The following is a 14,878-nucleotide window of genomic DNA, read 5'->3' as shown; positions in this document are numbered from 1 at the left end:
GAGGGTCATATGGCAATATATTTGCGGTTGTTAATCCCTAAAAAATATATCGACCAAAGCGTAGCTGGGGACCATTTAATTTTGTGGCGGCCAAGAGGTCCAAATTTATGGTACACTGAGGATCATTCATGTGGAAAGAAAGAGAAAACTACATACACAGCTATTTAAGCTATAACGTCACGTTCTTAACTTAGAAGCAAGGCGGTCAAAATCTATACAATTCCCTTTCGGTCTCTCTACAAAAGACGAAGATCTACCGTCTATGTACTGGATTCCCGAACTCCACAAGAATCCACACAGACCACGCTACATAGCTGGATCTGCAAAATGTACCACCAAACCGCTTTCAAAACTTGTAACTTCTATACTCACAACTGTAAAAGATGGTCCCCAGTGCTACCTCGACTCTTGTTACTATCGTAGAGTAGTATTAACTCAATGTACGTCCTTAAAGATTCGAAAGATCTTCATCTGGAAACCCTCAACTCCAGATTTTTATCGGAATACAAAAGCATTACAACCTATGATTTTTTGTTCAACTCTTTATACTTCTATTACCCATATTCAGTTAAAATCCCGACTCAAAAACAATATACATTAATGTTACTCAAAAAAAGACAGTACACCTAGATACAATTATGTAGTACTTGGTAGAGATTCTTCAAACTTTGTTAAAATCGATTCCTCATCATCTTACCAAAGATGTTTTCAAACTGCTGGAATTTTTTTATCGACAATATATTTGTCCAGTGTGGTGGACGCATTTTCCAACAAACGGTCGGCATTCAAATGGAAACAAATTGTGCTCCTCTACTCTCTGATCCATTCCTTTACTCTAATGAGGCTGACTTTATAGCTGATCTAATCCAAAAGAAGAAACATCGTTTAGCCAGTTCCTTTTATCTGAGTTTTCGCTATATAGATGACGTATTATCCTTAATCAATCCTAGTTTTTTTTTATTTTATACATCGCATCTACCCCAAAGAACTTAAAGGATACTACGGACACTGTGAAGTCAGCCTTATATCTCGACTTACACTTATTGAACGATGGTAAAAGAAAACTATTGACCCAACTATACGACAAACGCAATGACTTTTCATTCCGTATTGTCAACTTTCCTTTCATCTGTGACCACATCCCTTTAACACCTACGCACAGAGTTATCATATTACAACTCATATTCTATGCCAGACCTCGCCGTAACTATGCTGAATTTTGTACGACGTTAGACTTCTAACAATTAAGTATCTGGAACAGGGTTATGTTGCTACAAGATTGAAGTCATCACTACAGAAGTTTTATGGTCGTCATCCTGAACTCATGGATCTTTACGGTGTATACATCTGCACCATGAGAACTGATTTGTTTAACGTGTCATCGTTTCCTATTCTCTATCGTCTACCCTGGAATTGACTTTCTATGAGCGGATCGGTGGGTGTTTCTAGAAAAGCTTATCCTAGGACGCATACCCTACCGGTGCACCTGGTTCATGCTCCCCAGGTTTTGGTGGGGTCCGAGTTGCTCATTTGCTTTTGTTGCTTTGTACGTATTATTGTGGTTGTTTTGTGTTCTTTGTTGTGTGTGTCTGTTTTCCATATCTGGTCTCTGTCCCTGGATTTCATTCTTATTATTTCCGCTACAACCTTGGTTCTCTTAAACACTTTTTTACATCGAAAAAATATTTTCAATGTTAAAACCAGTTTAATATTAAACAATATCATAATTTTAATATCAGAAACTGTTAATTTGTTTATTATTGTAAATAAATTATTTTTTTTAATATTCTAAGGTTTAAGAAATTTTTTGATATTTGAAATCAATAAATAAAAAGATTGTTGAGGTTTTTTTTTTATTGTACTTTTTTAAATGCATTTCTTAATATCTGAAAGGTGTGGGGGGCATTAGGCCAAAAAATATAGAATATAATGTAATAATATAAATTTGTTGAAAACATAGTCATATTTATAAATACTAGTATTAGGAAAATGAATATTTTTAATGACATCAATTAATTCCAATGGTGTCACAATGGTGACACAGTTAAACGTCATGTAACAAAAACGGCTGAAAATGGTAAATTTTGATGTTTTTCGGGCAGATCAACATCCAAAAAAAACCAACTTCATATTTTAACATATGAAAAATGGTGTAATAAAGAACGTATGAACAAATTTTTATATAACACATATATAAACATATCATATAAACATTGTATATATATGTACGGCAGACTGAGGCAAATCAAGATAAACAGAGGATGAAGCGAAATACAATAATATTTAGCCCAGTTATGGATCAGAGGTATTGTGGTTTCATAGATTTAAAGTTTTGTAAAAGATTGCTAAAAGTTAGAAATAATACCCCGAACTTCTATGGCTTATGGCGAACTGGGAATATTTCCTATAGAATTAAATATTAATCAAACACAGATTCATCATATAATGGAGAAATTTATTAAAAGAGGATACGAATGGAGAAGGTGCGATTAAAGGTCTCATAGGCCTAAAATAAACCCAAAAATTGATCATAAAGTGTTAAAAGAATAAATTGGAGACTTTAATCCACATAACAATGAGAAAACATAAAGACTTCTGATAATTCTTGCATTAAAAGAACCAAAATAACTGATTGGAGCCTACCAAATTTTATATACTCTGTCATTTTTGTACTTTTTTGGTCATTTTGTGGTCATATTTTTGACAAGGAAAGAAACAAATTCATATTTAGTGAATACAATCATTATTACATGTTTAATCATATGTGAAAATATGATGTTGTTTCTACGGATTGGACATAGTTTTCTGGATGTAAATATATCCGAAAAAAAGAACATTAAAATTTACGATGTCCACTATAGTTTTTGCAAAATAATGTATAATTGTGGGACATTATGACGTCATTCAAATGACGCAAAACATTTGTTCCCCTAAAAATTAAATATTTTTATGTTATCAGAACAAAGTTGATATTCTTGGAAAATATTCATAGCCCAATAACCCTACAACTTTTCGCCTATCTTATATAAAGTAATGTTGGTCGTGCCTGTTGTGCAAAATATCTTAAGTTTTAGGACGACGGAAGCAAAGGGATGGCCAAACTAACTTAGACCTTAGGATATGGATGAATGTGAATGGCTTCATTTGCCATTTGTAGTTCGAGCTCCACATTGTGATACGTGTTTTTTTAGTCGCTACTCTCTTATTGTCTTGCGTATGAAAAGATATCTCTGTAATCCATTGATTCTGTGAATTTCCATAAAAAAAACGTTTTCGTTAAAAATATGAACTATCCAAAATGTTCAATATATATATATATATATATATCTTATGCAAAATGTTTTTTTTTTGTATTGTCAAGAAGTTTTGTTATTAATAATTTAGTAACCTTATCGGACCCGAACTCTTTCCATTTGTGATTCAACTATTAACATGTAGTTTCAAACATAAGCTAATGGAAGGCATCAGTTATTTTTACTGTCACCAACTAACATTGATCACCCTTGAACTCTTTACAATGTGATATGTGTTTTTTTTCACCGGCCTTGTTTTGTCTTTTATGATTTTGAAGGGTGGGTATAATAACCGCGTATTTACTCTTCATAAATGCGCCAAAACTTTTGAGTCCATAGTATTTTATTAATGAATTTTTCTCTCTTCTCTCACCATCAGGATACAGTAAATGGTCATCCTGATGATTTTAACAAATCCGTTTTTGTTTTCAATCACAATTCAAATTATCCATTTGATCATAAAAAACTAACTCTCATATCTTATTTATTTTCTTCAATAATGGCAATTGAAGTAGACCAAAAGCCGGCAAACGTTTTGCATAACATTGACTTTTCTGTTAGTGACTCGTCTGTTCAGTTTCAAACTTACTAAGTATTTATTATACAATTGCATGTTCCGCGATAGCTTTAAATGATATCAGAATGATCGGTTGAGTTGACAGTTTTAAAATAAATCAGATTTTTGTTTTGTCAATAACGACGAAAAAATGTAGATCCAAACTGGAATTCCTCTCTAGAATATGCTAGATAGTGGGATACTTCTTAAATGTCATTGGTATATATGGACTGAGAAATACCTTAAAACTGAGATCGTTGAATTTTAGTATTGAAATCTATTAACATATACATACCATATACAGTGTGACCTGTAACTGTGTTGTTGACCTAACAAAAATGACTGTTTGCAAAAATAGTGAAGCATGTGTTTAATATTCCATTTCATAGATATGCGAAACTTAATGCATGGCTTTGTTTGTCGTTAGTTGAATAAACTTAACTTTTTTAAATTGTCAGTGGCATAATCTATTGGCTTTTTGTTTTTATTGTCTGTATAAGCAACACTGTCTGGAGAGGCTTCAATAAGAACTTTACACACATCAGGTTGACAGTTTTCAACAGCCTGAAATGAGAGAAGAGAGAAAAAAATAAACATTCATTTCAATATTTTTTCCAATAAAAAATGCTAGTTGTTAGTGAGATAATAGTAAGGAATACAGTAGCGGATACAGAAAGGGGGCACTCTATTGATTTTCAATTGTCAATGTACAATGTAATGTATAGTCAAGTAATCTTTTCGAGCATAAGGGGAGACCTGGTCCTGGATTCACATTTGGAATGTCTACATAAAACACGACAATCTGAGGGACGATCACATGAACGAACACAACAAAACAGAAAAGAAATGCATAACAAGAATTGTACATTTTCATTTCTTTTATCATATCCGAATAAAATTCAGATGTTTAAATGAATGAGTCAATCACTGACAAGAAATAACATTCAAAGTGTCTGTAAAATGGCACAAAAAGCGCATAGATCGAACTTGTGACAGTAGCACACGGCGCACTTGACACAAAATCACAATAGTACCAACCGAGAATAGAACCTAGTACCCCCGGCTGGTACTATTGTGAACCGTGAATTGAACCTAGTGCCCCCGCTGGTACTATTGTGAACCGTACTCTACTAAATATACTTGTTACATGTAAACTTGAACGCTCTTGGTCATAATTCATCTAATTATGGAATTTCGAGTAAAGTGTCAATAGGGAAAATGATTACTAAACATTTGTATAACAACTCGTAAATTCTTTGGTCTACATTCAGTTGTTGTTTGAAAAAGTATGTACCGTGTGGCATCGTTACACCATTTCACGCCAAATGAATACCCATAACACAAAGAAAGGTGCAGAAGAGGTTTACTGGTTTCCACGGTAAGGTGCTTGTAAAATTATTTGTTTCCATTTTTGTAAAGAAGAAAATGATTTTTGAAAAAAGGGATTACTTTCAGTATATCTATTTCGATATCAAAAACACTTTTTGGAGATGAAGAATTAAGGGGATTTTTTTCACAGTTTGACATATTAGAGCACTCCTCCAGATTTTTTTATCGAAACAAGTAACTACATTTTTTAAAAAAATTATTTTTGAATGTTTAGTATTTTTATTTGAATAATCGGAAGCAACCACACAATTTAAGTAAAAACTCATTTATCTGACTTAAGTCATCTGCAGATTTCCTACATGATTGTTTCTGTGTTTCTCGAGAACTGTTATAGCTACGAGTGTCTTGATTCTCCAACATAAAAACAAGCTGATTATAATTTCAATTTTATGCATTCTTCACCTTTACATTATTGAAAATTTTCGATTGTTATGGTAAATCCATGGAAGCCTGCCCTAATTAACGTCGATTTTAACCAAGGAACACATTTCGACTCTCACAGTATCAAATTTTAATTTAAATATGATAAGGATCATTATTAGAACCTTTCATAGATTTGGATAGATTAAGTTTTTTCCGATCCCAGTCTCACAAAAAGTTAGGTTTAATGTATGTAACACTTTTTTTCCGTTTAATTAAATATAATAAGATTAATAGGTTCTTACACGAATCTATATTGAAGATATGAGAATTCTCTCACGAGTGTGAGAAATTCCGTCTTTTGACGAATGAAGAACAGTGGAAGAAGTAAAAGGACGAAGAATTTTTCACACGATTAACCACGTGCAATTAACAGTAATCACCCTTGCGTTGTATAGTAATTATTTCAAAATTTTTTGTACAATTTGAATATATCAACATACATTGTCATACAAAGATGTGGACCTGTGTACGAAAAAATGGATTAATATATTCATTGACTCTCTGTACTTTACTTGACTACTTTTACTTAGCGTTTTGCGATTGGTTATTTGACCCGTGACAAACACGGTCGCGTACACCTGTTTGTCATAGGCTGTCTGTTATAGAAAAATAACGAAAACGGAAGAACATTCTATTCTTTACAATGTCTAGCCAAGCCCAGCTCAAACACCATTACCATACATTGTGGAGACATAATTATAGGTTAAGTTTAAACACTAATACGTATGCAAGTGTTATATGAAAGCAGTTACATTCTTGTATGAAAGTGAAACCAAAGTATCAATGAAAGCAATCTTAATCGAGTTCTCACAAACATAATGCAACATTACAAGATGTCATTAAAAAAATTACTACAATGAAGCCCCGTCAAACAACCAACATGGGTTAGTACTTTTGTTATCAAACAAGTTCATATTACTACAATATAACAAAGTTGAACGACAGCAATCCAGTAAGTACAAATTAAATGAGTCATTTGTAAAGATCTCGTGTGAAATGCATTGAAGATCCTACAATTGGAAAACAACGTATTTATGCTTCCATTCTTCTATATTTCTTAATTTTTCAAAATAACATAAATGTTTTTCAAATATATAAAGGTGAACAATGCATGAAATTCAAATATATTAATTAAGCAGTACCCAACTAGACGTGTTGATGTTGGAGAATCAAGTTATAGCGGAACTCAAGAAACAAAGAGAACCTACACTATAACAATTTACTAAGGTTAGATTTTGTTACAGTGACGTTATGTACAGCACTGTCATTCACAGTTGTTTTTCAGTAAGTTTTCAGTACTGTAGTTTACAGTTTCGTTCCAACGCTACATTTCCTCATTATTTTTCAGTATAAATACAGTAATGCATTCTTGCTAAGAATTTACATCGCCGTTATTACTATGTACAGTTGGTCGACCAGTAAACATAGTACCACTGGTGGTAAGCAGCTGGTCGTACATTTTAATAAAACAAGTTACGGTTAGCCAAAAATGGGAGATAAATCGTGAGTTTAATTGTTTATTTAAGATTTTCGTGAGTTAGATTTCCACATTTATCAACCCGTTTTATTGTAACATAACTTACAGCTACAAGGTTGATACTAAAGTATATTTTATTGCATATAACATCGTCAATATTTTTGTAAAACAGTTACTCAATAAAATGGATATGATGATTATAACTAAAAGAAGTCGATGGTCGTAACGTAAACTGGTATTTTTTTTAATGATGGTCGTAACTGACACAACGGTCACAACTGCGGTGTGATGGTCGCTAAATCAACGTTTCTCATTGACTCCCATATGTCAACACTTATTAAATCCCCACTAGAGAAGTTGGTGGTATATAGTGAAAGGAGTTTTCGTCATTCCTTCATTCCATCCGTACTACCTTCTTTCTATTACGTAGATGGCACCCATCTTTTACCCGTTACCCCTCCTGCAAAACTAAATGGAATTTAATGAAACTTTCACACAAACTTTATAACATATTCCCATTGTGCACATCTTATTTTAGATTTTGATCCAAATCAATTTGAATGTTTCACATAGCAAAACATGGACTTTGTCATTTTTGAATATGGGTACTTGGGGTAATCTCTTACCCGTTACTCCTCCTACACCACTCAAAGAAATTCAATGGAACTTGAATAGAATCTGTATTACATAATCACATTGTGCACTTTCTATTTAAGATTTTGATTCAAATCAATTTGGGGGTTCCACACAACAAAACATGGACTTTTTCATGAAAGATCCGTATCTTATTATATATGATAACTGAGTGGGATTTATAAAATCAATTCGAAGGACAAAAGGTGCATGTTATCACATCTTCCCAATTATACTTTTTTTTAGTTTTATTTGTTCATTAACAAACATGATCACGTTTAGTGGCGGGACCCTATTTAGAACCAAAATACTTAGGAAGATCAATATCTAAAAATAAATTTTATGTATACAAGAAGTACTCACAACCCAAAATACTGAAACTTTCAGTTAACAGTTTCAACGTTGACGTAATTTTCTTTTTCTTGTTACTGTTGAAATAATAAAGTGACACATTCACACTATGTCAGAAGTTAGTAGATTTATTGACATAGTTAACACATGCCAATGTGATGAACAATATACTAAAACAAATTTGATGTGATTAAAAACAAGAGGCTCCCAGGGGCCTGAATCGCTCACCCGGTTAAATTTCGTCTTTCAAGGGCAATAAATTTAACAAAGAGATATAAAAAAATTTTGAGTCAAAAAGACTCTGGTAGGATTTTTCATTAGGATCATTTCAGCAATTGAAATTTTCTTTCTATCTATTATGCTGTAATGGAAGTGACGTAAATCAGTTTACATGTACACAGTTTTAATTTTATCACGTGATTATCATATGATTTCGTTATGGATATAAATAGTAGTGAGCTGTGCTCGGTGTTTTACCGTTAATTGTTGAGTCTTTGTATTTTACATATGCTTAATGTGTTTGAAAACGAGATTGAGTTAATAACACATGAGTAACAATCGTCGCAATGATTGGTCAATTCAGTAGGCATTTAGTATTTAGGCGAGTTCATCGGCGCGGTTTATTCTATAGATAGCCATTCAGGTGTGTAGCGTACCGTCTCTACGCTTTATGACTGTTATGTGCCTTCTTTACTTCTAACTAATTTATGGTTATGCTGTTTTCTCATAGGAATGTAAAATTCCGAGATAATGCTTTGGTTTAGATTTATTCGGACCTTTCGACTTCGTTAGACGCTAATATATTATGAAATTATTTGTATTTCTGGTTTTCTGTCGAGCTACAAATATGGCGCGGTAAACAAATGTTAAGGGTATTATTCAGTCACTTCCAGTTGCATTGTCATACCGGTTAATATTGAAGTTGTTAAGCGTTATGCATTTATCAACGATAAGCACCATTGTTTTGTAGCAAAGGTTGTGTACTTGGTCAAATGAACTATGTGTTTTTAATGGAGTTTTCATTTAGACAGTGTTATAGTTACAGAGCCCAATGCACGAACGTACCACAGGGTGTCTTAATAAGGTTATTTAGTCTGAATATAAGTAGTTGATATAGACACGTAGAATCTAGACAAGCGAATACATTAGTGAATGTCCGATCATTTTCCATCATTTATTAATAAAAGAATAACACACTACTTATATGTTAGATTGGTATTGCTATTTTCTTAGTCATATTTTAAAGTGTTAACTGCCCATTATCACTGAGAAACTTACACATACAGAAGACTCCCGTTACAATACGTTTCAAGATATTAGCTGAAAACTGTCAAAAAAACCCTCGTTTTTCATCAATAACTCTTATAAGGAAGCGTCAGACAACTTTTATTCCACAGAAACTTTTGTAGGCCTTAAAATAAGGATAATTTTAGCAACTGAAAGAATTTAGCTAAACCTAACTGTTTTGGAAATACAATATGTGAAAAACAACCGTCTCATCCCTATGTTTTATTTTTAGTAATAGCAGCCAAGTTTTTCCACGGGTCAAAAATCCACATATCAGCTCTATGCAAGATACCCCAAGTAACATTCATGATAAGTTTAGTTCCAATAGGCCAAGTAGTGTCAGAGGAGAAGAGTATTAAAAGAAATAAGATTTAAAATAGCAAAAAACGTCAAAAAAAGGGCAATAACTCCAATATGGCTTCACAGATTAAAATGAAAAATTAAAAACATAAAAATCACATCATGCAAAACACTTTAATCTATGTCAGAATTTGGCTAACCTTTACCGTTTTGAAGATAAATGGGAAAAACTACTGTCTGACCCCTAATTTCTATTTCAGTAACGGCGGCAATGCATGTTTTTCGACAGATAAAAAAATAGCCACATTAGTTCTATGCAGGATACCCCAAGAAATATTCATACCAAGTTAGGTTCCAATTGGTCAAGTAGTTTCACAGGGAAAGAGTTTTGAAAAATTGTTAACGACGTTGACGGGCACCAACTGGTGGCAAAAACTCACTTGGTCTTTGGCCAAGTGAAGTAAAAAGTTTTCATAAAAAGAGTTATAACAGAATCCACTAAAAAGATATCTTTTCATATTTCATCTGATTTTCAGTTATTTATTTTTCACATGCATAAAAAATACAACGAGAGAACTGAATTACAAGAACCTTTCCAAGCCTGTGTTACAAGCAGAGTGACGTCGGCAATAGACTAGTGCAAAATGAGGGACTGAAGACTAGCCGAAACAATAGAATCACTTTGAAAACACCTGCTTGCTTCTTAGAAAGAAAATTGAATCATCATTAATCGGAAACTCCCGATTCAATTTCCTTTTTTTTTTCTTCAGAAAAATGAAAAGAAATAGACCATGCATGAGACAGTCATATCATTTCACATGAAAATATCGATACCAATTTAGTTGAAACTGTACCTTATGGAGTGCTGTTTTCCCATCAGCATCGCGTAAATTCACATCGGCACCTCGACGAAGCAACAAGAGAACTATATTCAAGTGCCCTCTCATAGCCGACCTATGTAAAGATGTTGATGATCCTGATTTTGTAGGCATATTAACATCTGCCCCGTTGTCCAGAAGAACTTTACAAACTTGTAGACAACCATTCCTGCTAGCATAATGCTAGAAAAAAATAACGAAAAAGAAGCCTTTGTAGTTTGACGAAGGTTGATATTTGGATGTCTAGTGATTCAAAGGATTCTTTCAATAAATCTGTATATCTTAAAGTAATATGGGCTCAATATCATTTTCAGTTTCTCTCGAATAGCTTTAGAGAAGAGACTCTACTATACGAGTGCAGCTTCTTTTGACCATGCAGTGACCCTCTTTTTTAGAACATTCTACAATAATTCAATAAATCTACTGAACCCATACTTCACCACGGTAGCAGAATAAGGCCATGTGAAAAAATGTACTATAGGTCGTTCCCACAAGATAGTTACATCGTTTCCTCAAGATAACTATGTCATTCTCTAAAAAAAACTATCTTCCTTCCAAATAATATGTCGTTCCTACACGATATTTAGGAAATAGGACCTTAAAAACCTGACACAATTTGTTTTGTGGGGAAATGGTCTGATAGTCAAATCCATAAATTCTGTTAAAACAGAGTTTTATCCATTTATTTATTCTTTAAATTTTTAATGTTACGCGGCGCTCCATAAAAATAAACAGTATTATTATTAAATCATCAGAATTAAGTGTGATCAAATGAAATCATAGACATAACATGATTGAACGAAACGTACGAGATCAATTGAAATTATTTAAATCAAGAATTTACATATATAGCTGTTTATAAATCCTTGTTTAAATATACATTCCTCACTTACCAGTGGCGAGTATCCGGAACTATCTGTCAAGTTTGGATTAACTCCCTTCGCTATATGGTCTTTCATTTTGTCAACCTCATTGTTTAATGCCGCTGACCATATACCCCGCTCAAACTCTAATTCGTCAAGAGTCTGACAAACAGAAGGAACAGAAACTTTTCCTGAACAGCAATGATCATGGGCCATCAGAATGTACAAGACTATTTATAAATAACAAACTATGGAGTGCAGTGTACGCAATTATTGCAAATTAACACAGGTATATGGCAAGCCAAAGTAGACAAAAATCAATATTTTGTAATATTAGAAAATGAATTTTTAATGTAATTGAGCTTTCCGTACCATACCATAGCAAATATTGTTAGAGATACCCGCACGGATAAAGTACCAGTCCATATAAAGTTCAGACATTGCCAATGGTAAAGTGATTCATGGTGTAGAAAAATCCACCAAACAAACGATGGTTTTTCAGTCTACGTATGCTATATTTTTGCATTACAATAATCATTTCCTTATTCAGATCTGCTCTTTTGAGAAAAACATACCTTTATCTCCCGCTAAAATCAACCAAATCAAGAACTATAACTCTTGCAAATTGTCAATTTCATGTACAATCTATACAATTTTTATCTCAAATGCGCTACAACCAAATGAAAAACGAAGACTGGTGATGTGATCAGTAACTGTTTCTGAACAAGAAATATTACTGAATTTGGTGGGTTTTGACATGCATGAATCACCTCCTGTCTGATTTTTATATAGACTGTTACTTAATAGTTTACAAGTTCGTCTGTATTTAAGAAAGAGTTTCTTGTATCGGTTGAAAAATTTTGTGAATATTTTTATGAGCTTGTGATATCGAGAACTTTTATGTAGTAATTTCCTGGTTATATTAAGATTTCTTTCATTAAAATCCGAAACATTATTTCAAAAACGAGTAAATCGAACCAATTGTGATATGTAAAAACTACATGATGGTGACAAAGGGACGTCACCATCTAAATACGGATAGTTAGAAATAGGGAATTTAAAAAAGTCCTAACTTTCATGGGAAATTTTGGTATAAAGTTTACTATTGATATGAATAATATAATCAAGAAACGGACATTCTTTATTATCAATATTTGTTTGGAAGAGCCTTTATTAATTCTAGCCATGAACAGTGATTCGTAACAATACTAAAAGAGGTCTGCAATAAGTGTGCACAATTGATTCCCATGGGCATTCCAATAACTTGACGATAATCGGTATCGCCAAAGCGAACGAAAATGTTGTCTAACAGGAATTCGAGTGCTATATCAAAAGAAGTTCAATAAAAAATGACCTAGAAGAATTCGAACAGATATATTCACATCCCGATTTATCAAAGAAACATTTGACAAGATATGCAAATTTTCGTTTGATGAGATTATGTGGAAGTGTAGTGTATACACTAGAAAAATCAAAATTTTGAACAGATTTGAAAAATCCCACATAGGCATTTAATTTATCAAGCACTTCAAGCGAGTTATTAACACTCCAAAAATAGTTAATTCCACTATAATGACAATTTTCATAAGCTTTGTTACAAAAAATATAATTAGATTTTTTATGATATAGAGCGCACTTGTAAGTAAAATAGACAATCTGGTTTTTGAGCAATGACTTCAAGAGAAATATAAGGTACCTTATGAAGTTTGGGAAGCCTGTACATAGTAGTCACTTTCATGCTACTAGGCTCAGGTTGTAAAGAGGCAACGACGAGTTTGTGTTTGTTCACAATTTCACTGTCTGAAAAAATAGTCATCTAGAATGTAGTTGAATTCGTAATTTCTTTTTTTTAGAATTTCAATAGAAAAATTACGTAAAATTACATCAATATTATTTGCAGCTTTATCTTCAGGAATAAATTTCTTGTTTATACAAAATGCTTAACGCAAACTATATAAATAAGGGAGCAGCCATTTGATTTGAAAGGGGATAAGACCAAATTTGAAAGATGTATGGTTTCAAAAATTTTGTAAAATAAAAAGGCGGACTGCAAGTGGTAGAAAAAAACAGGATCTAGTTTGAAATTGATAATGTCGTTCCTGTATACGGTCTGGGTGCGTTTCTAAAGGCATTTTGTGCAAGAATATTTGTTTACTAGAATTGTCTTGTCTTGGAAGACATTTTTTTCTGAATATTGATGACCCGGGATATCAATATTTACTTGTCTTCTTTAACAAAAATGGTTAAATGAAGTATTTGTCTAAAGTATTTGTCTTGAAATCTAAAAAATGAGACTTTTTTTGGCGTCAGAGAAATTCGGACTAGCTTCCCACTGAATTAAATTATCGCCTAATTAGTCTAAGCAAGCAACATTTTAACGGGTTCGCCATCTGTCTTGTTTTCACTACTTGCATATATGTAATTCAGTTTCTCCAATTACTTCTGATTGTATCCATCACATTGACAGTCTCATAACCTATTGACAGAAATGTTGATTCCATCATACTAGTATAGTTAGCGTTTCTATGAAAATATCTGTGTGTTTTTGTGTCATCTATGTTCATTGCCTACATGGGTAATACTAGTAGGTTAATGGTCAGCATCATGAACTCGTGGATCGTTATGGTGTATCCATCTGCACCATGAAAACTGATTTATTCAACGGGTCATAATTTTCCTTTCCTCGTTTGTCTACCCCGGACTTGACTTTTTATGAGCAACTCGGCGGGTGTTTCTAGAAAAGCAGAGGACGCTTACCCTACCGGTGCACCTGATCCATGATCCCAATCTTTAGTGGAGTCCAAGTTGCTCATTTGTTTTTGTTACTTTGTATGTATTATTTTGGTTACTTTATGTTCTTTGCGTCCTCTGGTTTTCTAGAAACACCCGCCGAGTTGCTCATGTATGTCTGTTTTCCATGTCTGGTCTTTTTCCCTGGATTGTATTCTTTTGATTACCGCTATAACCTTGGTTCCCTCGATTACTCTTTGAACGATTCATCACCTTTGACATATGGAATTTGGATTAGTATCTTTTTACGTGCGTTTGTACATGTCTCAGTTTGTAGCTTGCCCTTTTGTTTAGTGTTCGTGTACTTGGCATTATGGTTTGCTTTGTTGCTAGGTAACTGTTAGTTCTACCTTTAAGTGTTTTTTAATTTTTATTGCTATTTCAAAAGCTTACTGAAACAACCCTGTAAACGTAACTCCTAAACAGCTGAACTGCTTTTGATGAAATTTTAAAGAAAAACAAAGTTGGGCACCATATGTAGAAGTGCATTTAGTCAGAGGACTCGAAAGGGAGATAATCTAAATTAAGGTTAGGTCTCGCCTACCACAGAAATACACTGAACCTAGATCTCTTATTACATGTACATATATAAGTAGTCAAAATAAAGCTGAGAATGTGTACTTTAGAATCATATCTGT

General features: G+C 33.1%; 1 protein-coding gene across 1 annotated transcript; it reads right to left on the bottom strand.

Moving 5' to 3' along the window:
- Nucleotides 1-3,205: 3,205 nt before the first annotated feature.
- LOC148624615 (uncharacterized) lies at nucleotides 3,206-11,708 on the bottom strand. Its single transcript, XM_088567361.1, has 3 exons — nucleotides 11,481-11,708; nucleotides 10,564-10,770; nucleotides 3,206-4,413 (listed from the first exon to the last, which is right to left on the bottom strand). Exons 1-3 carry the CDS (start codon nucleotides 11,664-11,666, stop codon nucleotides 4,273-4,275), a joined length of 534 nt encoding a protein of 177 aa, XP_088423487.1. The 5' UTR covers nucleotides 11,667-11,708; the 3' UTR covers nucleotides 3,206-4,272.
- Nucleotides 11,709-14,878: the final 3,170 nt, after the last annotated feature.

Source organism: Perna viridis, chromosome 2, assembly GCF_037379345.1.
Source record: "Perna viridis isolate PV_CMFRI_1.1 ecotype Kerala chromosome 2, ASM3737934v1, whole genome shotgun sequence".
NCBI lineage: Eukaryota > Metazoa > Mollusca > Bivalvia > Mytilida > Mytilidae > Perna > Perna viridis.
This window is presented reverse-complemented; position numbering and strand designations above follow the sequence as displayed.